This window comes from Talpa occidentalis, unplaced genomic scaffold (genome assembly GCF_014898055.3).
Source record: "Talpa occidentalis isolate TD23 unplaced genomic scaffold, MPIMG_talOcc4v2.1 talOcc4.16, whole genome shotgun sequence".
In the NCBI taxonomy this organism is placed as follows: Eukaryota; Metazoa; Chordata; class Mammalia; order Eulipotyphla; family Talpidae; genus Talpa; species Talpa occidentalis.
In genome coordinates, this window is record NW_023601653.1 from 62,049,810 (window position 1) to 62,073,036 (window position 23,227).

The 23,227-nt window shown below is 47.1% G+C and overlaps 2 protein-coding genes across 3 annotated transcripts in view; one reads left to right on the forward strand and one right to left on the reverse strand.

The window, feature by feature from the left end:
• The window catches only part of DUSP16 (dual specificity phosphatase 16), a 112,811-nt gene extending 100,029 nt beyond the window's left edge, over window positions 1-12,782 (forward strand). Inside the window, exons 8-10 of the mRNA XM_054696438.1 lie at window positions 4,545-4,704; window positions 8,827-8,950; window positions 10,670-12,782. Coding sequence (XP_054552413.1) covers window positions 4,545-4,704; window positions 8,827-8,950; window positions 10,670-11,849 — 1,464 coding nt within the window. The 3' untranslated portion in view covers window positions 11,850-12,782. The remainder of the gene's footprint in view (window positions 1-4,544; window positions 4,705-8,826; window positions 8,951-10,669) is intronic.
• Window positions 12,783-15,015: 2,233 nt separating this feature from the next.
• Window positions 15,016-23,227, reverse strand: part of BORCS5 (BLOC-1 related complex subunit 5) — a 62,358-nt gene continuing 54,146 nt past the window's right edge. For both annotated transcript variants that reach the window (XM_037514342.2, XM_037514341.2), the window contains exon 4: window positions 15,016-21,690. In XM_037514342.2, the coding sequence (XP_037370239.1) occupies window positions 21,460-21,690 (231 nt within the window). In that variant the 3' untranslated portion in view covers window positions 15,016-21,459. The remainder of the gene's footprint in view (window positions 21,691-23,227) is intronic.

The window sequence follows — 23,227 nt, forward strand, 5'->3', positions numbered from 1 at the left end:
TAGCCAACTTCTCACTGACGTAGAAACAGCTAATCCAGAGGATAGGTAGTTATCAGTGGCATTTAACTAAGGAGCCAGATTGTATTTTTACATAGTGACATTCAGGATTTTTATCTGCTTTTTATTTTTTGTTTGTTTTGTTAAGTTCCATTTTGTCACAAGAATCTCAAGTAGCAGTTGGATAATTGGCTTAATAAGTCAGTGTTTTTAAAGTAAATTTTTCATAATGCAGGTTCTACTTATGATTGAAATTCTATTTTTTCCCATTTCATCTTGTGTTTAAATTATTATCACACATAATGTCTTGCCCCCTTTTGCCAGTTATCTAAAGTCAAGCTACTCTTTAGGTGTGTCTTTTGTGGGACATTGTTTTCTTTTTTTTTTTTTTAAAGATTTATATATTTATGCATACAAGAACCGGGGTACAGGCCAGATGTGCAGGAGGGTGAGAGGATTCACCAGAGACAGAATGGGGAACAGAACAGGCAGAATGACCGAAATATACTGCTGAGGGGAGCAGCAGGTGAGACAGGAGAGGTCTACTGCGCCATGTGGGTTGCTCCCTGGCCAGCCGGGGATTGAATTCATGCTGCAGAGGCTGGGGATTGCTTTATAGTGCGGTGCTTAACCCCTTGCACCACCAGGGAGGCCCCTGTGGGACATTATTTTCTAAGTGAGGAATGCTTTTCTGCTGGCACAATGTTGTAAGCTGGCATTGCCCATGTTCCATAGGTCAGGTCAGAACGGCCCCTGCTCTGTGTCCTTTCCGACCCCACAGCTGCGCTTTGAATATGGGATAGTCCCAGAGGCAGTAGACACCACTGTAATGTGGCAAAAGGACCAGTGCTGTGATGTCCACGATGTGGTTGAGGCCACAGAAAGGGGGAAAAGAGGGTAAAATACCCAACCTGCATAAATCTCCCCACAGTGGCCTTGTGTCCTGAGTCACATCCAAGGTCTCCTCAAGATATTCACAGCCAGAGTGACACTCCTTTGCTTTCTACTTTGTTACAGATTTTGGTAAAAAAGAATGAAGTCAAAACTTTCTACACCATTTCTACCTTTGGATATATGTAGGCCATAACTTTGTTGCTCCAACTACTTAGGTTTAAGAAGAACTTGGGTAGAGTATGGCCACCAAGGGGTGCAGACTCTGGCGCTGGGCCTCCTCAGATTTGAGTCTCTACTCTGTAACTTTGCAGACATTATGGAACCTCTCTCAGTGTCAGTTTCATTTTTCAAATGGGGATCATAGTAGTACTTGTGTCAAAGGGTTGTTGTGAGAATTAAACGAGACAGCCCATTCAAATGCCTAACACGGGACCTGGCACAGAAGGGGCATCCGTTAGGTGTCAGGTATTATTTTATTCATAGGCGCCATGTTAGTAGACGATGATAGGCCTCTGGCGAAGATGCATGACAACTATTTTCTGATTGGATTTCAGTTAAGTGGCCCTTTCTACAAATGTATGTCATGGGGCTGCTTGTCAGAGGGCACTTTTTTATATTCATTCTGTGGGGAACTTATATTTGAGTCACCACGGCTGTGTGACGGATCTGGTCTGGCGTGAGAGTGTCCCGTAGCCTCCTGACGGTGCTGTAGCAGCACCCACTGCTAGCATCAGCCCCTCTTCTCAGAAACCTCTATGTCTCTGCATTCAGTTGGGTGGGAAGCAGTGTTACCACTTCCATTTCCTTTTAATTCAATAAATCTGTGTAGTACTGTTTGTGAACAGGAGAAGGAAATATAAAAGGGCCCCTTTCCTTAAGGACCAGCAACCCACTGCTGTTATTCCAGGGAGAGTAGATACTAGCCGGTAGAGGGACAGATGTGACCTTTGCTATATGCACCAGAGTTTAAAAGTTGCAACAGGGCCTCCCCGGTGGCGCAGCGGGTTAAGTGCAATGCTGTGGGGCTGTCCGCAGCCTCTGTAGCGCGAGTTCGATTCTGGGCCGGCCAGGGAGATCCCCACATGGTGCGGCAGACCTCTCCTGTCTCATCCACTGCTCCCCTCAGCAGTGTCTTTGGTCCATCTGCCTGTTCTGCTCCCTGCTCTGTCTCTGGTGAATTCTGTCACCCTCCCGCACCTCTGGCCTATACCCCAGTGCTTGTATAAATAAATTAAAAAAAAGTTGCAGTAAACTCCAGTGAGGTCTTCACAGCCTGCTTCTCAGCCAATGTGAGCAGGCAAGACCATCAGAAGACCAGGCTCTGGCATGGCCCTGGGCCCGTCTCTCCAAAAAGGTCCAGTTCCCAAGTTGAATTCTTGACCTCGCCACCTCACAGTTGAGAGGCTAGCATCCATGATCTGGATTTATTAAGTTGACTTTTTATATAAAATAAAACACATTTATTGTGCCAGATGTGGTAAATGAAGATTAGGGAATAATTGCATGTCTCAGTAGGGTAAAATAGGAAGAAAATTACCAACCGTCTTTCAGGTAATTGGAAAACGTTTGCAGGGGAGCTAGCATTCCAAGAAAAGGAAGTGACCAGAGTTGCTTAGAACAGAATTGTGCCAGGCATAGAACATTTCCTAAGAGGCACTGTGGACGACTATGAAGCAGGTTCTGTAGGCTGGCCTGGGAAATGGTGGAGGGGGTCAGGTGAACATGTTGGGTGCAACTGTGTTCCTGGTGCTGAAGATAGACAAGCAAGACAGTCCAAGACCTCACTGCTTTGCTACTCAGAGAAGAGACAAGAATAACCTGCTAATTATAACACTCTGCTTAGTGCGTTAGCAGTAGGGGGAGAGCAAAGTATTGTGGGAGGACAGAGGAAGGAATGATTAATACATCAGAGGGGAAGAGGACACAGAATTGGTTAATTAATTTTTTTTAAGATTTTATTTATTTTTGCATGGTGGGTGTAGGCCAGAGGTGCGGTAGGTGAGCGGATTCACCAGAGACAGTGTGGAGGAGCAGAACAGGCAGACTAACCGAAACACACTGCTGAGGGGAGCATCGGGCAAGACAGGAGAGGTCTGCTGCGCCATGTGGGTCAGCTCCCTGGCTGGGGGATAGATAGAACTCAGGCAGTCACAGTGGGCCTTCGCATTGGTAGCGCTGAGACTTAACCCCTAGGCTGCCAGGGAGGCCCACAACTGGTTAATTTAAACAACATAGGAAATATGGGAGAGCGTCATCAGAGGAGCAGGGCCTTCTAAGCACTGGGAGGTATGAACACCACCATGGAAGGGCACAGGTGTCTCTGATGTTGAGGGATTTGCAGATTTATGGGACAGAAGTAGGCAGTGAGATTAAATGTGTGGATAAAGTACTCCATGCATGTTTATTTTTATTTTTATTTAAAGATTTATTTATGCATACACGAGCTGGGGTACAGGCCAGAGATGCAGGGGGTGAGAGGACACACCAGAGACACAGTGGGGAACAGAACAGGCAGATTGACCGAAGTACACTGCGGAGGGGAGCAGTGGGTGAGTCAGGAGAGGTGTGCTGCGCCATGTGCGTTGCTCCCTGGCTGGCCAGGAATTGAATTCATGCTACAGTAGCTGCGGATTGCTTCATAGGTTGCGTCTTAACCCTTGTACCACCAGGGAGGCCCTCCAAGCATGTTTAATTGTAGGAAAGCTCACTCTCCTCTCTGTCGAGTATGTGGTTTGAAGAGGAAAGCACTGCAAGCTCTGAGAGCTCCCTGGTGGCTTTTTCGCTGTGGTGGTGAGGGCTGAGATGTGACTGGGAAGTGGGCGGTAACACTGCAAGAGTTTAGCAGCCATTTGGGTGGGGAGTCATGAGGAAGGAGGATGAGGCTAGTGATCTCATTTTTCTACCTCCAGTGTATCTGATGTTATGACCATAAACCAGCTTTGGGATTATTATAGAGAGGAAACAGGAGTTGGGGGGCAGAGAAGGAAGAAAGGTGATGTGTTGGGTCTCTGACATTTTGAATTTAAAGGAATTTAATGGAACACCCAAATAGAGAGATCCATAGGTAGCTGGAAATAGGAGTTGGAAACTTAAGAGGATATGTATGTTTGAATCCTCAGTATATAGAACTTATACTTAAGCTCTGGAAATTGACTTAGTTTTGGAGAAGAATGCGTTAGGACTGTCTTGCAGAGAAAACCCAGCACGTTTAGTTTGCATATAATCCAAGGTCATAGTAAACTGGTTGTAATTTGTATTCTTTGCTCCACCTCTCTCTCTCGCTTTCAAAATGAAGGTAGTAGAGAGTTGACTCTATTAGTGATGGGTGATCTTCAAGCACACTTTCTTTTTTTTTAATTTTTGTATAATTTATTTATATATATTTTACATTACTGTTCATTTATTTTTGTACAATGTTTGCTTTCTCCTCTCAGGTGTACAAGTACACTATTCAAAATGGCTCCTTTGCCCTTAAAAAAGAAAACTGCTTTAAACTTAAGTCTAATAAATCATTGTGCTAGGTTTGTGCATTTCATCGGCTAAACTTATTATTTCAAGGAAGCTAGTGACTCTTATCATTATATCTAACTTTGCTCCTTCAAGATGATCATGGCCATGTATTATCAGTCACTTTAATTCCTCTCCCTCTACAGGAGCTGATGCAGCAAAATGGGATCGGCTATGTGTTAAATGCCAGCAACACCTGTCCAAAGCCTGACTTTATCCCCGAGTCTCACTTCCTGCGAGTGCCTGTGAATGACAGCTTTTGTGAGAAAATTTTGCCGTGGTTGGACAAATCGGTAGATTTCATCGGTAAGTAGCTTGAGTCACAGACAAGCGCTTTGGGTGAGACAGCTTCATGCCTAGGTGAAACCCCTCCCTTCTTGCTTTTTTTTTTTTTTGCCTTCAGAGAAAAAGTCTGAAAACAACAGGAGGTGCTGCTTATGTGGTGTTAGGGCTTGTGTGATGTGTGGCCCTGAGGGGCTGGCTTGGCCCCTCAGGATCTGTGATGTATTTGCAAGTGTTTGGACAGCCAATTCAACTTTGGGGATTAAATCATCTTATCTGCCTATTCAAATCCTACAAAAGACTGGGGAACCCTTGGTGGCTTTCCTCAAACTATTTTACCTTGCTGCTGTCATGTTTAGCCAAAGAAAGGCAAATCGTGTGAAAACAAATCTCATGACATTGAAAGTCTGCATGTCACAAGATTCCTAAGCCTCAGTCCACAGGGCAGTAGTTTTGAGTAGTGTGGGATCTAATAAAATTCCTGTCATACACGCACTCTCACACACATATATGCGCGCCTACCTCCCTGGCGTGCTGCTGTCACTGGGTGTGACCTTGAGCAGACTGTTCTGCTCGCTGGACCTGTCAGGCCTGGAGCTGCCCAGCTCCTCACGTCAGGTGCTGAGGTGACATTTTGGTGCCGCAGGATCAGGTCTGCAGGTAGTACATGGTGACGTCTGTTTGAAATGTGGTTTTTGGAGAGAGCAATTGAACAGAGAGAAACATTGCTGGCACTTGAGAACATAACAAGGTGTGACTCTTGACATTCCATGAGAGGAGGTTTTGTTGTTTTTTTCTTACCCCAGTCACACAAGTTCTAATTCATAATTAAATGGATTGAATAAGTTACTGTAATTAAAAAAAAAAACTACTTCCTTTTGAAAGTGAAAATACATAAATTAAGCTCCTCATTATATCCTTTCATCTGCCAGAGGAATTTTCTGCATTATGTTTTGGGAACTTGAGGTAATACAGAAACTTTACCCTTTTTCAAGGGTCCAGATTGCCAGAAGTTGGTATCTTTAATTAGGATCTTTAATTCTGGAAATAGCTTATGTGCTTAGATAATTCACACTAAAATAATTGCAAGCCAATGCCCAAATTTCATCGCTGGGAAATACGCAGCATATCGTTCAGTTTTTAAAAGACATCAGTTATGGTCCATGTTTCCATTGCTGGTCCTTTCAATCTAGAGGACTGGCTCTCATTTTAGCTAAAAATTCAATTCCAGGATCCGTGTAAAAAGAGAACCTGCTTCTCTGAAGTCTGAGCTTGGGGGATGGGGAGTTTAGGGGAAAATCAAGAGCACAGAATATGAGTAACATTGCCTACAGCTTATTTTCTTCTTTCATGGGAGATATTGGGGTCATCCTGTTATATCTTCATTCATACGAACAAACTTGAACCTGTTCTACATTGGTCGGATACACACAAACACCTATTGTAATTCATTTGTAATATCTGAAAATATTTTTACTTACTTATCAGTATTTCCTTTGCTTGGCTATACTTACTTAGGGTGACTCACCTTCCTCATCCCACCCGAATAAACCGGGGCAGAACCTCTAGCCCGCTTTGGACATCCAGCCCATGCTCACTGTCTGCTAGTTTGCTTCCCCAGGCTGCTCCAGCCGCCGTCAGTTACGACAGAGTCACAAGAAGGTACCCTCATACCAGGACTTAGCTTACAGGCTCATCATAGTTTTGCTAGTTTGTGCTTTTAGCTACTCATGAGCCATCACTATTCTAGCTGGATGCTTCTAAGGGTCCCCTCTCCTTCACTGTCTTCGTGGCCCTGGCCCCACCTTACCCACCCCAAACTCTTGACTTTGTACATGGGTGGTGCAGGGAGGTACTTAAGAGCACCAACTTTGGGACCAAACTGAATGAGTCCTGCCTCCATGAGTTATTAAATGATTTGGGGTGAGTTAAAAGTCCTGTTCCTTAATTTCCTGATCTGAAACTGAGATGACGTGTCTACCTTCTTGGGATATGGTGAGGATTAAATGAGGTGAGGTGTGTAGAGTCCACCACCATGGGACTGCCATAGCTAGCTCTAAATACACAATAGCTGTTTTAAAAATTATGAGTTAGTTTCTTAGCACTGTTCTGTCACTGTTCTTCCTCCCTAGCTCTCTTACCCTTTCCATGTTATCCTTGCTCTTTTTTTATTCAGCCATGTATTATCCCTGAATTGTTCTAGTGGCTTTTTCCCCTTCTAATCCTTTAACATTTTTTAATAAAGGTTGCTGTTTAAAAGTGTCAGCCTGCCAGTATGTATAGGGTGTGTACTGCATGCCCCCGTGTTAGGCCTTTTAAGGGAAACTGATAGTTCGTTGTCGTGCCAGTAAACACTTTCTCTTTGGGCTCTTTCTGGCATCATCTCCTGGTCCTGCCTCTCGTAGTCACTTGCCCTCTCATAGCCACTATTCGTCATAGCCATCGCTGTGGGACGCTGTCCTTATATGCTCAGCCTCCAGGCGCAGGTTTGCCCACTTCACTTGTGCGGGCCCACACCATACTCCAGGTGTCCACAATCAGGCATGTGCGCACCAAGCCACACTCCCAAGAACCTTCTGCATTAGCACAATCAAGTCCACAGGTGACAGCCACAGAGGCCAGTGGTGCAAAAGCCTGACCAGTCTTCATTTACCCAACACTCGTAGACTGTTAGGTTATACATAATGTTATACATAATGAATAGCAAGTCCTATGTTAGAGAATTGTAACATTTGTAAAGTAGACCACAGTGAGCTTAGAGTAGCCTTTGTCATTCAGGTGCCAGAGCAGATTTCTTGGATATCTGTTAAGTCCAAGAATCACAATTTTTGGTAAGCTTTTGGTATCAACCAAAACAAGAATGAAAGGGGAAGACTTGAGCTTCATGCAGCTTGCCTGTAATCGTCCGGGTAAGCAAACTATAATTGAGTGAGCACACCTGTGACTGTTAAAATTAACACTGTTTAAAATGTGTTGTGTGGGATCATTTATGCAGTCCCACCTGAAGGGTTAAATGTTCCTCAGCAGTAAGAGATGGCAGCATGAACTGAATGTTCCTTAGTTCTTTGTTCTAGCAACCTGCCCAGGAGCTCTTCTACCACATTGTGGGAAATTAACACGATGCAATGAGGCAGTCAAGAAAGGGATGAAAATTTCTTCGGTCCCCCTTAAATTCCGCAAATAAAAATTGGGCCATTTTATGACATACTTAAAAGTCTACCGAAGAAAAATAGCGAAATTATAGGAAGGTAGTTCTCAGAGCTCCATCCTTTTAAAAGTAGTTTGATGTGGCATCTATTTGCCTTGTGATATGGTAGCATTGTGATTCTCTCCCCGTCCCTTCCTCCCTTTAAAATAGTAGCACTGTATATGTTTGCAATGAAAATATATTTAACAAATTTTAAGATCTCATCTATACTTAGAAAAAGGCTATGTCAGACAAAATGTTAGCTATACCTTATGGGGTGGAATTTTGGATGTTTGTTTCTTTGTTCTTTTCTGTATTTCTGAAATTTTCTGCACTAAACAAGTGGAATCATGCAATCACAATGTAGGATTTATGCTCTGGAAAAGTCATTAAAATAATAATGTAAAAAATTGGCCTCCCCGGTGGCACAGTGGGTTGAATGCAGTGCTGTGAAGCTGTCTGCAGCCTTTGCAGTGCAGGTTCGATTCCCGGCCGGCCAGGGAGAAACCCACATGGCACAGCAGACCTCTCCTGCCTTGCCCACTGCTCCCCGCAGCATTGTCTTCGGTCCGTCTGCCTGTTCTGCTCCCCGCTTTGTCTCTGGTGAATTCTGTCACCCTCCTGCGCCTCCAACTGTACCCCAGTTCTTGTATAAATAAATAAATATTTAAAAAAAAAAACTAGCAAAAAAATAATGTAAAAAATGCACAACGTAAAGTGCTGAATTAGAGCCAGGCAGCCTGAGTTAGGAACAAAGTGCTTATTGACACATTGGGCCCTTGATTGCCTTCTGTGTAAGTGCTGGGGATTACCCTTCCCTGTCTCCTGGAAAGCAATTTGAAAGGATAGTCTGTGAACAGGTGAGATTCACTTTGAATTTTCAGATGATAGACACCTCGAGCCAGTAAATGGAAACCAGTCCTCACTGCTGTGACCCTTCTTGAATTTTTAACTCACAGAGAAAGCAAAAGCCTCCAATGGCTGTGTCCTCGTGCACTGCTTGGCCGGGATCTCTCGCTCGGCCACCATCGCCATCGCCTACATCATGAAGAGGATGGATATGTCCCTCGATGAAGCTTACAGGTGAGGACAGGACCGTGTGTCCTGTGACTGGCTTTTCACTTGACCTGAATCTTAGAGAGGAGGGTGGGTCACCAAATTCAAATCGACCAGGACTATTTTACCCCCACTCTTCACAGGTGACTGTGGATTTTTCATTGGTCTTTCAAAGATGGGAGAAGAATGCATTTTTGGCATCGAGCGTGCATTCTGCCCTAACCTGTGTTAAATTCACCCTCAGCTGCTTTCTAAGTTTTAATGAAGAAATAACAAATCCAGGCAGAGGTCACTATCCTGTTACAGAAATTGTGCTTTGTTTGAAGTTAGAGATAAGAAAAAAAGACTCCAGTAGAACAGTGCTAATACAATCTCTCTGCTTCAAACTGGGTGTCATGGTGAGGAAAAAGTTTAATACTTGCAAACATAAAAGTAATTGTCAGACTCCATTCCATGAATAAAAATTCTAGAGTTGCTCAGATTTTGACTGAGTTGCCCTGCTTCCCTCCTCTCAAAAATGGAAGGCAGGTAAACCCTACGCACTGGGTTTTTCTTGGGTGACTGATGAATCCAAATCCTCCGTCTTGTTGGGTAGAGGTGGTCATTTTCCAACTGATTAAGGAACAATAAATCAGACACATGGAACAGATCATGTGTAACCATTGGACTTTTCCTCCCAAGTGGGAAACTAGCTACTAAACAGTTTCTCACAGGACCGTGGGGCCGGCATCTGTCTTCAGTAGCTTCCTCACCCCCCACCAGGCCTCCTCCCTGAAGGTCCTCCTGCTATGGGCGCAGACCAGAAGAACCATCCACAGATGCACCACGTTAAAGTCTTATTATGAGGACCCTAGATTATTCTTGGTAGACTTGAGCCAGTTATTTCTGGCTGTTAATTTGTTTCAGATGACTTGATTTCCAAGGAGTCTTGATTTTTCTCCTTATTCAGATAACAGATTTTCAGTATTATTTCTCCTGCATCTAGTGAGGAGCGTCCATGAGGGTCGGAGTCCACTGAAGAATTTACTTACTATTTCTAAGACTGTGTTTCCTTAATGAGACATAAAACTACCTATGATTTGTTTCCACCTTCTATGCATCTTTGATGTGGTGGTTACAAAAAAAGTCCTAAATGTTAGGCTGGTTTTGAATCACCCAAGTAGCTGTGTGATTTGGTCCCTATGTGATGAGGATAATTGTACCCACCTGACAAAGGATAGTTTTGAGGATTAAGCGAGGAGGTGATACTCTCTTTCAGACACTGGCACAGATCACTCTGTAGCTGATTATTCTGTCTCCCTGAGACAAAGAGAAGGAACTAAGTTTTGGTTTTGATGCCCTGGCTGTCCGACACCCTCTTCCTCAGTCATTAGGAAGAGTGAGCTTTCTTGAGAAAGCGCCTCTAGGAACTTCAAGAAACACAATATTGAGAAGTCAGAGCTGGAGCAAATGGGTGGTGCTGCACCTCTGACGCTGGCATAGGTGTGTGGTGTCCCTGGGCACCGGGGAGGAAGCCTCAGGTGCTTGGAAACAAGGAGACTTAAAGCCAGGACCTGTTGGGGCCTAGCCTCATCTTTCTAGCATGTTCTAGAGACATTACCCTTTTATTCTTCATTCCTTTTTATTTTCCTTCAACTTTCAAATCCATCATCTTCCAAAGATATTTGGGAAGGTCTCATTTATTTACGTATATATCTTTAAGGTAAAGTATGGTTGTAAAATTCAAGTGTTTTCCTCTCCTCATAGATTTGTGAAAGAAAAAAGACCTACTATATCTCCAAACTTCAATTTTCTGGGCCAGCTCCTGGACTACGAGAAGAAGATTAAGAACCAGACTGGAGCCTCAGGGTCAAAGAGCAGACTCAAGCTGCTGCACCTGGAGAAGCCAAACGAACCTGCCCCTGTGGTCTCAGAGAGTGGACAAAAAAGCGAGGCGCCCCTCAGTCCACCCTGTGCCAACTCTGCTACCTCAGCGGCAGCAGGGCAAAGGCCCGTGCCTCCCGCCAGCGCGCCCAGCGCCCAGCCGCCCCTACTGGAGGACGGCTCCCTGGCCCAGGCGCTGAACGGGCTCCACCTGCCCGCGGATAAGCTGGAAGACAGCAGTAAGCTCAAGCGCTCCTTCTCGCTGGACATCAAATCCGTCTCGTACTCGGCCAGTGTGGCGGCGTCCTTGCGTGGTTTCTCCTCTTCAGAAGAGGCTCTGGAATACTACAAACCTTCCACTACTCTGGACGGGACCAACAAGCTATGCCAGTTCTCTCCCGTCGAGGAAGTGTCGGAGCAGACTCCGGAGAGCAGCCCTGATAAGGAGGAGGCCAACATCCCCAAGAAGCCTCCGAGCAGCAGGCCCACAGACAGCCAGAGCAAGCGGCTGCATGCGGTAAGAACCAGCACCAGCGGAGCCGCCTCCCAAAGGTCCCTCTTGTCTCCCCTGCATCGCAGCGGGAGCGTGGAGGACAATTACCACACCAACTTCCTCTTCGGCCTTTCCACCAGCCAGCAGCACCTCGCGAAGTCTGCCGCTGGGCTGGGCCTCAAGGGCTGGCACTCGGATATCTTGGCTCCCCAGACCTCCACCCCTTCCCTGACCAACAGCTGGTATTTTGCCACGGAGTCCTCTCACTTCTACTCTGCCTCGGCCATATATGGCGGCAGTGCCAGCTACTCAGCCTGCAGCTGTAGCCAGCTGCCCACCGGCAGCGACCCCGTCTACTCCGTGCGCCGGCGGCAGAAGCCGGGCGACCGAGCGGACTCGCGGCGGAGCTGGCACGAGGAGAGCCCTTTCGAAAAGCAGTTTAAACGCCGGAGCTGCCAGATGGAGTTTGGAGAGAGCATCATGTCAGAGAGCAGGGCCCGGGAAGACCTGGGAAAAGTGGGCAGCCAGTCTAGCTTTTCAGGCAGCATGGAAATCATCGAGGTCTCCTGAGAAGGCGCTCGTGACTTCCATGGATTCTTTTTGTTCCTTGTTCGCGAAAAATATTCCCTGTAAATCTGAAATATATATATGTACATACATATATATTTTTGGAAAATGGAGCTATGGTGTAAAAGCAGAAGATGGATCAACACGGTGGTTCTCTCTTAACATCTGCATTCGAGAAACCATCTAGTATTTCTCTCTACTAGAAGTGGAAGGGCAGATGCTAGAGTCGCCCTTGACAGATGGATTTTACGCAACGAATTGCACAGCCTCTTGTTCTTACTAAATCGAGTTCTATTTGGTGTCACAGGACAGAATCCCCTACTGTGTTCATGTCGTGCTCAAAGAGCGCTCAGATGCTAATCTCTGTCCAGTCCCTGCCCTGGTGCACCTTAGTGCTGAGTCTGAGCCAGCCTGTGGGTCGGGTGGGTAGACCCTCTTAGGGACAGAACCTAATGGCGAATCCAAGAGAAATGACCACATCCAAAGCTGAGTCACAGCTCCTTGCCTGACGGCCAGGTGACGCGAGCATCATTCTGCTGGACCGACCATTAGGGGCCTTGCCGAGATCTACTTAGAGCAAACCCAGTACCTCAGACAGAAGTCGGGGCTCTCACCACTACCATGTCTGGTAGCCCGTTTCTAGGCATTGTGAATAGGTAGGTAGCTAGCCACACTTTTCAGACCAATTCAGACTGTCTATGCACAAATTTCCACTTGGGCCTGGATGGAGGTAGTTAATTTTTTTCTTCTTTTTCTCAACTTTACGAAGAAAGAGAAGGGAAGCCATCTAGGATTCAGTTTAACAGCCAGGAATCTGGTCATAATGATGTATGTATGCTAAGGTCGGGACGCTAAACAGTCTATCTCCCTCTTTATAAATCAAAGAATTGTTCAAAATGGGATTATTAATCCTTTAAATAAAGATTAACTTGGTTTAAAGCCAGATGTGAATTTATTTGGGTTGGTAGCAAAGCAGCCTCACCTTCAAGGTAGCGAAGTAGACATTTTCCATTTCTGTTTCATTGCACAGATGCATTGTGGAAAAACCCAACAGCAAGGTAGAATTTTATAGGAAACCACCAAGAGGGAGAGAAAACTAGGGCCAGGTAAGGTTGCTGAGGTGAAGCAGGATACGGTTACTTCTCAGAAGTATCCCCCCTTGGCACGGATAAGGGTGTCATTTTCTTGAATTTCCTTAGACTTAATTTACCAGTGGGGCTGAGAGAGACTTTGATAAAGCGAAGAATGTTCAGAATAAGCAGTGTCAGAAGGCTGCTGGGCTTCGGTTTCTGTGAGCAGGGTGCAAAGACACAGCTAGGCTTTCTCAGCGACCCACCTGGCCTTTTGTTGATCAGTAGGTGGGGTGTATCACAATGGAGCTGGACCGAGGTGGTCACTCAGCCCTACCTACAATCACTGTGTGGAATCCATCCTGGCAGCTGCAAGGCAGGGGGGGTTAGGACGAGCTGAAAAGGGATAGTACATGACTGCTTTTAAGTGCTAACTTGCGTCCTGGCCACTGCAGTGTGGTCCTCTGGGGCAGCCTCATCCAGGGCAGCAGCTCTTCCTGGGGTGGGTGGGTGCTGTCACTGTCCCTACGGTGAGTGCAGCTAGTGTGATGCCCCTCTCAGGTTTTCCTCCGAGCAAGAAACGGATGGTCCTTTGATAAGGATGTGATGGATTCGTTTCCTGAAGCCGGTGCAGAATGACATGCTTCAAAACCAACTCGATCGTGATGATGAGCTTCACAGAGAGAACTGGAGATGTGCTGTGATGTGGGTGTAAAACAAGGCAGGAAGGGAGTAAGCAGCAGAGGGAGTGCCTTCTTGCCATCCGTGGAAGGTTCTGTTCCATGATCTGAGTGAGTTTTTCTGTCTACATTTAAATCTCAGATCTAATCAGGCGTGCTCTCTGGGTAATGTCATATACACACACACACAGGTGCGTAACAGCTCGCCTCTCCCGGAGTCTAGCCCAGCTGTCTGACAGTTTTGATGTGAAAGCAGTGACTCTGATGTTAAGTTTGGGGTTGGGGGGACGTGGTCTGAATGAGGTCGTCGGGCAGAAATATGCCTTCCATCCGTCGGGATTCCTCTTGGCCACTGCCCCCTTCCTCTCACTGGCTGTGATGCGCTCGTTCACTGCGGCCTTCAGTCCTTGCCGCGTGTGTCAGATCCTCAGTTCTTGGGATCCAGACCACCCTGCGGAAGGGCGGCCCGAGAGGCAAGGCCCGGGCAGCCCAGACCTTCTGGCTTGGGCATGTAACGGGGGTAGGCGGAGCCCTGGAGTCTACTAGGGGGACATGGAAAGGTGGTTTTTAAGGAGCAAAGCTAGACTTGTGTATGAGAAATGCTGCAAATCAGTTTAGTACATTTGCAGGGTTAGGTGGAATATGTAAATGTTTAATATGAATATAATACAGAGTTTTTGCGGAGTAAGGCAGGCTGTGGCGTGGTTACATTGTGCATTTCTCATTTGATGTGTCCTGTATGTTAATATAATGAAATAAAATCAAAACTGGTACCTGTTTATACCTAACTGTGAGAAAGGAGCGCTCTTTGCAGCTACAACTTGGCGGGAGCAGCAGCATCCAAACTGTGAGAGGAGGCAGGAGTGGACCCTGCCTCTGATCGTCTCAGGTCCAAGGACTGAGCGGAACAACAAGCGGTGAGGCCGTCCGGTCTGTCCATGCTCTGCCGTTCACAGGAAACACGGGCGCGTCCCCTGGCAGTTCAGAGCTGGCCTGGACAACAGCGTGTCCAAACCCAGGGCCTTGGGAAAGATGTTCTAGCTGAATCCAGAACTAGCACGGGGTAGGAAGACAGATCACACGTCGTACTTTTTAATGTAAGACGTGAATGGTGTAGTCATTTTTGTAGAAAAAACTGGGAGGAATCCAATTGACCCTTGAACAACTCAGAGGTTGGGGCACCAGCCCTTCACCCCCACCCCACCCTGTGCAGTTGAAAATCTGTGTCAGTTGACTCCCCCCAAACCTCACTAATAGCTTGTTGTTAACCAGAAGACTGAATGATAATATAAGGAGTGAGCACATATTTCATATGTTATTCTTTTTTTTTTTTAATAGAGGCATGTTTTATTTATTCATTTGTTTGTTTTGTTTATACAAGCACTGAGTACAGTCAGAAGCGCGGGAGGGTGAGAGAATTCACCAGAGCCAGAGCGGGGAGCAGAGCAGGCAGAAGGACCTAAGTACACTGCTGAGGTGGGCAGCGGGCGGCAGGAGAGGTCTGTGCGCCATGTGGGACCCTCCTCCGGTGGCCGGGGAGCAGCCGGAGATGGAACCGGCGCTGCAGAGGCCGCGGGCAGCTTCGCAACCCAGCGCTCAACCGCTGCGCCACCAGGGAGGCCCTATATATGTTATTCTTAAGACTGAAAAAAAGTTAAGAAAATCATAGGCAAAATACGTTTAACTGCACTGTGTTTATTGGTACCATCCATGTCCATGGTGTGTTTTCAGGAAAACCTGCATGTAAGTAGACGCATGCTGTTCAAGCCCCTGTCAGTCAGGGTTGGCTTATTGAAGAGCTGTCCTTGCCACATAGGCCTCCGTGACCTCTGCATAACGTGACCCTGGCCATCACGATTTACAAGACGAGAAGCTGTTTCACCCGCTAGCTAATAAAGAATTAGTCATTAAAGGACTAAAACTTTTACCTTCGGTGCAGGCGTGTGGAATAATGTCGATAAAGAGAATCGCAGGGAATGGCATGTAAGTTGGCTGCGAAGCCTTCTGAGTTCCGATTTGAGGAAAGAGAAAAGCACGGAGGATTGGGTTAGCTGAGCGAAGACGAGCTGTCTTGGACCTGGCAGAAAATGGAGGAGAGAGTGGGAAAGAATAAAAGGAGTGGAGTACATCTGCCTGCAGCGGGAAGGTGCAGGAGGAAGGATGAGGAGGTGTAGATCTTGGACAGACCTAAGGCCAAGCCAGTGATTACTCAACTGCGGACCAATTTGGGGTTCATGGAGACAGCCTGCTCCGGGTGGGGAGTGGGGTGGAGGACTAGTTTGGGTCTGAGAACTTGAATCAGAGCACACAGACTAAAGGGAACAGGGAAGGTGTAGATGTCTGAGGAAAACCTGATAAAATGTAAATGAGCCCTGGATGAAACAGCCTTCCCGTCAAAGAAATGACGTGAAGTAAGTTTTTCCTCCTGCACCAGCTGATGAGAACTTGTAACCCTCCAAACCTTGTTTTTCTGACACGAAGCAGGAATGTTTTGAGTGTAGTAAACAAAATTTGTGCTTTTCTCTAAGTATTACTCCGCATCTATAAATGGGAGAGGGAAGTAAGTTATTTCTGGCCTTCTGTGGGGCCCATTCATCCTTGTACAGCATAATTATACTCGCTTGTATCTTTAAAGTGTTGCGAAATCAACTGGAAAATGACAGCACCGTTAACATGTCAGTCATATAGTCGTCGTTTATGTCCAGAGACATCAAATTGGGCTGATAAAATTTCATCCTTTTGGTTCTGGCTAAACACTAGCGTTCTCCCCAGTGCTGTCCCATCGGGAATGCAGAACGTGACCTTGCAGGGCAGAGGCCTTGGCTACGGGAGACTGTGCGTCAGCTGTGGTCTGGTTCCCTCTGCTCAGTTATGAGTTTTGAAAACTCAGTGAAAAGCACTTGGTTCACAAAACTTTGTAAATCAGACCTCGCTGTATAATAAAAGGTAGCAGTAGAAACACATCTTGATAGGCAAAAAAATAATTGGCACATCCGTAAATTCCCACGGGTCCTCTATGCACATACAACCCTCAGTGTCCCTTAGAATAAGGGTTGCAGGCAACCAGGTGCCACAGGTCACACACTAGAAGCACCTGAATTTCATTGTTCAAGGGGGGTTGCTTTTTTTTTTTTTGTTTTTGGTGTGAAGCATGTAGATAATCCAGTTACAATTCCCCTCTGTAGCCCTGACATTTGAATGGAAGATGCGTGTCTGGCGTGTGTGAGAAATTCAGGGTTATTAACTATAAATAGCAAACAAGGCCACCTCCTCTGGGACACTATATCGCTTTTTTTTTTAAAGATTTATTTATGCATACAAGAACTGGGGTACAGGCCACAGGTGTGGGGGGTGAGAGGATTCATCAGAGACAGTGGGGGGCAGAACAGGCAGATTGACCCCAAGTACACTGCTGAGGGGTGCAGCGGGTGAGACAGGAGAGGTCTGCTGCGCCATGCGAGTTGCTCCCTGGCTGGCCAGGGATCAAACTCGTGCTGCAGAGGCTGCGGATTGCTTCATAGGTTGCGTCTTAACCCCTTGCGCCACCAGGGAGGCCCCCTGTATCGCTTTTAATTGGGAAATGAAATGTCAGGGTAAGGGACAGAGAAGCAAAATGACTTGTCAAAATTACAAGACGCTTGACATATAAAGTTACACACTTACACATACACACGTTCACTCTGCCCTTTAATCTTTAGTATCAACATTTCCAGTAATTTCCTACTGAGTATTATATATCCGGGTTTAGCTGAGGTATAAACAAATCAGGCACACAAAACTTTGAATTACTGTGGCGTTTTTATACGTGTGTGCTAAGTTCTGAAGAGGCCGAGTTTTGCTAGGGGAGGTGTCAAAGCTAAGTTATCACTATAAATCAACATAAAGAACTTGGCACACGTCAGCCCCCAGTGCCCTAAATTTATGTAACCTGGAAAACAGCATGTCTGTAGTACCTAAAAGGTACGGGAAACATTTCCAGCCTCTGGTATGTTGGAGGAAAAAGCAAATACCCAGAGGCTACTTTAACCATAAAAATAACTCGTTTCTTGAGCACATTCCTATACTTCAGAGTATAGAGCCCTGAAAACTCATTTCATCAAATATTTACTCTGCAGAGAACACCGGTGAGGAATCTATGTTCAAAATATACTGCATATTCTGAGAAATTTCTCTCAGGTGGGAGAACAGGTACATATAAATTTACGTATATAAGCTCCTAAACATGAAACTGAGGGAAACAGACATGGTATGTGTAAAGCAACAGACATGAATTCCACACAATCACCTCTTTACCCCACAATTCATTTACTGGAATTTTATAGGCATCTAATAGGGGGGAAGGCCAGCTTCTCCCAAACTGCCACTTCAACTAGTAAAGCAAGTGGCCTCTTTGATAGTGTTCAGGATAGAGATGACTAGACACAGGTTTTTAAAAGAAGGGACCACTAGACAGAAAAATTGTTGAATTTAAAGTCACCATAGAGACCCAGGGCCAGTGCTCGGGCAGCTGGTGAAGATGTCAGCTTCGCTGAAGGGTCCAGTGAGCTCGAAGGGGCCTGAGGTCCATCCAGACCAGCTCACACCAGAGGGGAGTAGAGACAGGCACTGGGAAATCAAATGAACTTGACAAAGACCAAGTCAGGAAACTCCCAGCCAGGCTCTTTGACACTTGGGCTGCTTTCTCATCCCTGAAACATCCTCTGGTGGCCTGTGAGGTGACTGGGCACTAACCAGCAGAAATTCGTCATCACTGTCTCTTAGAACAGCAGATCAGATTCTCAGAATCCACTGGAAAAAAGTAGGAGTGAAATGAGTAGTCACGCCACATACAGAGTCAGGGTGGTTCTTGCCAGGGATGATGTGGAATAATTAAGCCATTAATTAAAGGAGCTGGTCAGAGAGTCCCTGTCCAATGCTCTTTCACCTGAAATCACTGGGTGTTTGGGAAAGAGGGTAAACAGGACATTGAAACCTGCAAGCAGCAGGTGGGAGTGTGCATTGCTGCTCATCAGGAGCCACAGCTGAAGGATAAGCAGGTCCCATTCCTGGCCTAACCTGCAAGAGTTGAAGGCAGAGCTCCGGGAGCTGGAGGGGCTGTTGGACAGCCACTGGCCTCACCCAGGGTGCAGCAGGCCTAGGACAATGTGCAGGAGATGCAACAGCTCCTCCCCTGTGGCAACTTGCAGCTGCCACCCGAGTTCCACTAACAAATCTCATGCCAGTGTCTCGTGGCCAACCCTGAACAGAAACCAACAGGGAAGGGAATTCTGGCTCAGCTTAGCCAAGGTTGTAAAACCCTCACACACCATAAATATCAAATGAATTACAATTCTTTCGAGTAATGTCCGATTTACCTATTGTTCTTCTGTTTCTACCCAGTAATAACTAGTACATCTATTTGGGACCAAAATCTAAGTTAATACCATGTTTTATGTAATTTCTCCGTAAGAAGGGGGAGTTGGAGGAAGAACTGGCCAGCGAGTGTTTCATGCCAGGCTAGATCTGTCTTTTTGCCACATTCAGTCTATTAACTGCTGAAAAGCATTGAGAAATCTCCATCCTCGCAGGCTTAGTCTGCATCCCATTTTATTTGTTTGTGCTTTTATTTGTAAATTATATTTAATGCAGTGAGGATAATGGCACCTGAGCAATTTTTATAGCTCTATAGACAAGCAGCCAACCCTTCATTCTTCGAAAGTTATGAACATATCCCTGTGTTCAGCGCTGGTGCCATGAATTCCAGGAACTCGAAAAAAGAACAAAGGTGATGCTTAAAAATGCCACTTCCTGTGAATTTAGGCAAAGGAAAGATGGATAATCTTTCTGCCCACTGAAATTAAAAAAATAGTGAAGTTAGAAAAAATACTCCTAAGTCTAGCTGGAATCTAGTCTAGCCATAGCAGATATTAAAAGGCATGATGAAATGGTGATAAGAAAACCGAAGGACAAAACATGGCATGAAACAGGATGGAGGGAGAGATCGTGGAGTAGATACAGGCCAGAGTCAGAACCTTGATTATGTGGAAATTTTATACGCAACTCCAGGGGCACTGCAGCTCAGTGAGGGGAAGATGCATTATTTAGTAAGTGTTGCTGCCTCCCCTTCCCCCATGACGTTTCCTAGAACGGCCTTTAGCTATTAATAGATTTCTAAGGTATAGAACATCTTTCCTGATTTGTACTGTAGAAATGGGTGAAGGCGCCAACTAAAATCGACCATCAAAGGGTGTGATACAGAATGTCAGGTCAGTGTGGTCCAGCAAATTCTGAAGGTGGAGCTCGCTATTCCCAGCTCCTGGCTTCCAGTGCCACCATGGCTCCCTCAGACCACATTCTCCTCAGGCCTCTGCCACCCCTCCTAAGGCGCCAGTTCCCAGGGGACAGAAGTGGGATCTGGAGGGCCTCGGCTGCTTCCCTTGGCTTTCATTCCCGCCTTGTCTTTCGCGCTCAGAGGGAATGAACAATCTTGGTATTTTGTGGTCTCAGAAAATCCTAGAAGCTATTGAGTTTTACACTATGGACCAAAAAAATATTTTTCATTCGCTTGATGTACATTTCTTCTGTCATTCAACACCTACGACATAGTGTCTGATTAAGATCCAAGAGTAGAATTGGGTAACATTTACCCGAGATATGCTGGATGAAGTGGGAGCAATTTTAATCTCATAAATAATAAATACACCGAAGGCTATTTTTGACATCCCAAAACCACCTTCCGTGGGCACACCGTGCTCCCCGCACCTGCAGCGGCCCTGTTGAACATGGCAGCGATCGCCACAACCCCACCTTTGTGCCGACATCAGAGAGACTCTCCGGGAAGGCAGGTAGGCCGCGAGAGGCTATCTTCACATTTGCCTTTGGCCTACGTACAGCTTACCACCACCTCCCAGACAGGAGACTCACCCAGAAATGTGATTCTCACAGCGCTGCCCGAGGGGGCACCTGCATTTTCCCTGGGCTGGAGGCCAGCAGGGACTGCCATGGTGGCGGCGGGACTGCAGGTACCGGCACACTTCCTAAGGTACCAGAGGCACAAGAGGGTCTGGACCCCAGTTAGCCTGAAACTAGGTAGTAAGAGATTCCTCCCTTGGAACACTTCGCACCCCTTCAGCACCCCAAGTTCACCAGATGAGTCACACAGCTACTGGTTAAACCCTTATTGTTGTTCCAAAAACTGGAATCCCGTCAGTGATGTAATATAAAGAGACGTAACTATGTCTGCCCCAAGGAAACCAGTTGTCAGTGGGAGATAAACCCAATGGGGGTGTAGAAAGGAATCGTCAGATTCCCAAGACAACATATGGGGCACAGTAACCCGGCACACAACAAAAGTACCTGCATTTCACCGGGGCGGGAAGGGGGTGCCCCGGGCGAGGCCCGCATGTGATGCACATGGGAGGAAGAGTAACCGCACAGGCCTGACTTCATCAGTGCTTGTGTCACAGCCACACCCCGGAGAGCTTCTTACAATACCTCTCCCCTTCTCCCCATGTTTCACCTCACAAGTTAGACTAGACAATGTACACTTTCAATTAAAACAAAAAAAAACAACTTGAAACAAAATAAAAATAATCCCCAACAGGAGTGCTGTAGAGAATTCCTAATCACTCAACTCCGGCTGTCACAGAAGCAGTTCAGTTCGCGCTGCACAGGGAAGATGCATCCAGGAAGGGGTGAGGGGGGTGGGGGGGGGCGAGTCAGCTTTTCAGACCAGCCCCAGTGCTTCCCGCCCTCCTCCGGGAGAGCCAAGACCCCCGACCTGCCCCGGGCCTGGTCACACCACCTGGTTCTCAAGTCCTCAGGGTCCCGGCGGCGCGGGGCTCTGTCCCCGGGAGCAGCGGCCAGCAGAGGGGCCATGTGGCTCTAGAGCTTGAGCTCTCGGTCTGGCTTCATGCTGAAGGGCTCCAGCCTCTCGCCCTCGGGCAGCAGACTGTTGAGCCGCTCCATCAGAGGCACGGTCTGGTCGATGCCCATCTGGATGCGCCGGAGGATGGCCGACATTTCGTTGACTTTCTGGATCTGCTCGGCGTATTTGGCGTATCTTTTCTGCCTCTCCTGCATGAAGCTAAAGAGGGTTTCGACGGACAGATCCATCTGTAGGGGGAGAAAGTGAAATACATTAAGCCTCGCTGACCCAAGTCAGCATCAGGGGACGCTGCGTCCAGTGTGAGCACGCTCCACGGTGAGCGGAAGCCGCTGGCTCCATGGGAAGCACGGCTTGGACAACAGCCGCCCAGAACCATCTTCACCAGGCCTAAAAGGCCACTGTCTGGGAGCCACTTACACCCTGCTGTGACCCTGGGATTTCGCTCTCTTTAGGGAAGACTCCTGGGCTTGGAAATGGGACCAGGGTTGGAACCTGGCCTGCCTCTTGCGTAGATAAACTTACCCCTTCTGTCTCCAGGTCTTATCTGCAAAAATTCCAGAGCACCAGGCTTGGCACGAGTAAACTGATGAGATGACACAGCAAACCCACCTGGCACAGGACTCGACACGGCACGGAGGAGCTTTGGAACGAGGTCCCCATCCCTTCCTCTCCTCCCTGAACTGCTGCGGACTGGAAATCACTCAGGGAAATCTGCCAACCAAGCTCAAGTCCGTACCGTGGCCCAAACCACTGGGGGGCGGCTTCACGTGCCCTCTCCCTCTCCAGGAAAACAAACTGTAGGCTCTGGGGTCCCCTTTTAAGGTCTCTCCTCTTCCCCAAGTAAAGATCTTTGGAACCTACTGTCTGGATAGAATAGGGGCAGGGAGCCTCCAGTGCGTCGGATGCCCGCATCCCTTCCTCTGCAGGGAGAAACAAACTCCAGGATGCAAGTTTACATCTCAACATTTGGGCGTGACTCCAGCCACCCCTGCTCGCTGACTCCAAGAGCATGCCCCTGCCCGGGCACCACACTCAGGCAGCACTCAACGCGTGTGACCATGGAACCTCTGGAAATAGCTTGATAAAAACAAAGCCAAACTAATGAACACATAGGAGACCCCAGCCAGCCCCAAGAAAAAAACCACCTGTTCTTCATTTATATTGTGTCTGCGGAGAAAGGGGTAGTGAGGAGGGGAAGTTAAGACAACGCACGTTTGTTTTCCCATGCTGATTCTTCCATCAGAATAGGAAACGCAAATAACATGGAGGTAACGCACACCTCCGGAGGGTTCTGCAGCCCTGTCTAGTTACGCAGCACCGCACAGGAAGTGAACCGGTAAACCCGTCATGATGGTGCACCGCCAGGCCTCCTTGGGATGGCTCCAACCCAGCAGCTAGGAGTGCTCTCCCTCCCAAGAGGCAAGAGGATACGGGGGCCCTGGTCACCTCATAAAAGCCAGCATGGTTCATTACACAGCCTCCCACCATTCAGAACCTTCTTGGGGTATTACATTTCACTTAACAAGGGCATTTCTGACCTCACCCCCAACTCTACCAGTCTAGACACCCAATGAAGCCATCTGAAATGTCTCCAAGGCCTAACGAATCAACTACTATGTTTAAGGTCCTTGGCAATCATGCCCTCTCTCCCTGTATGCTACCTGATTGGTTTTTACCCCCATCTCAGCAAGGAATTTGTCCACATGGCCTATATCTCCCTCCACGTTTCCACATCCGGGGGGCCCGTGTTTCATGAGTGCAGCA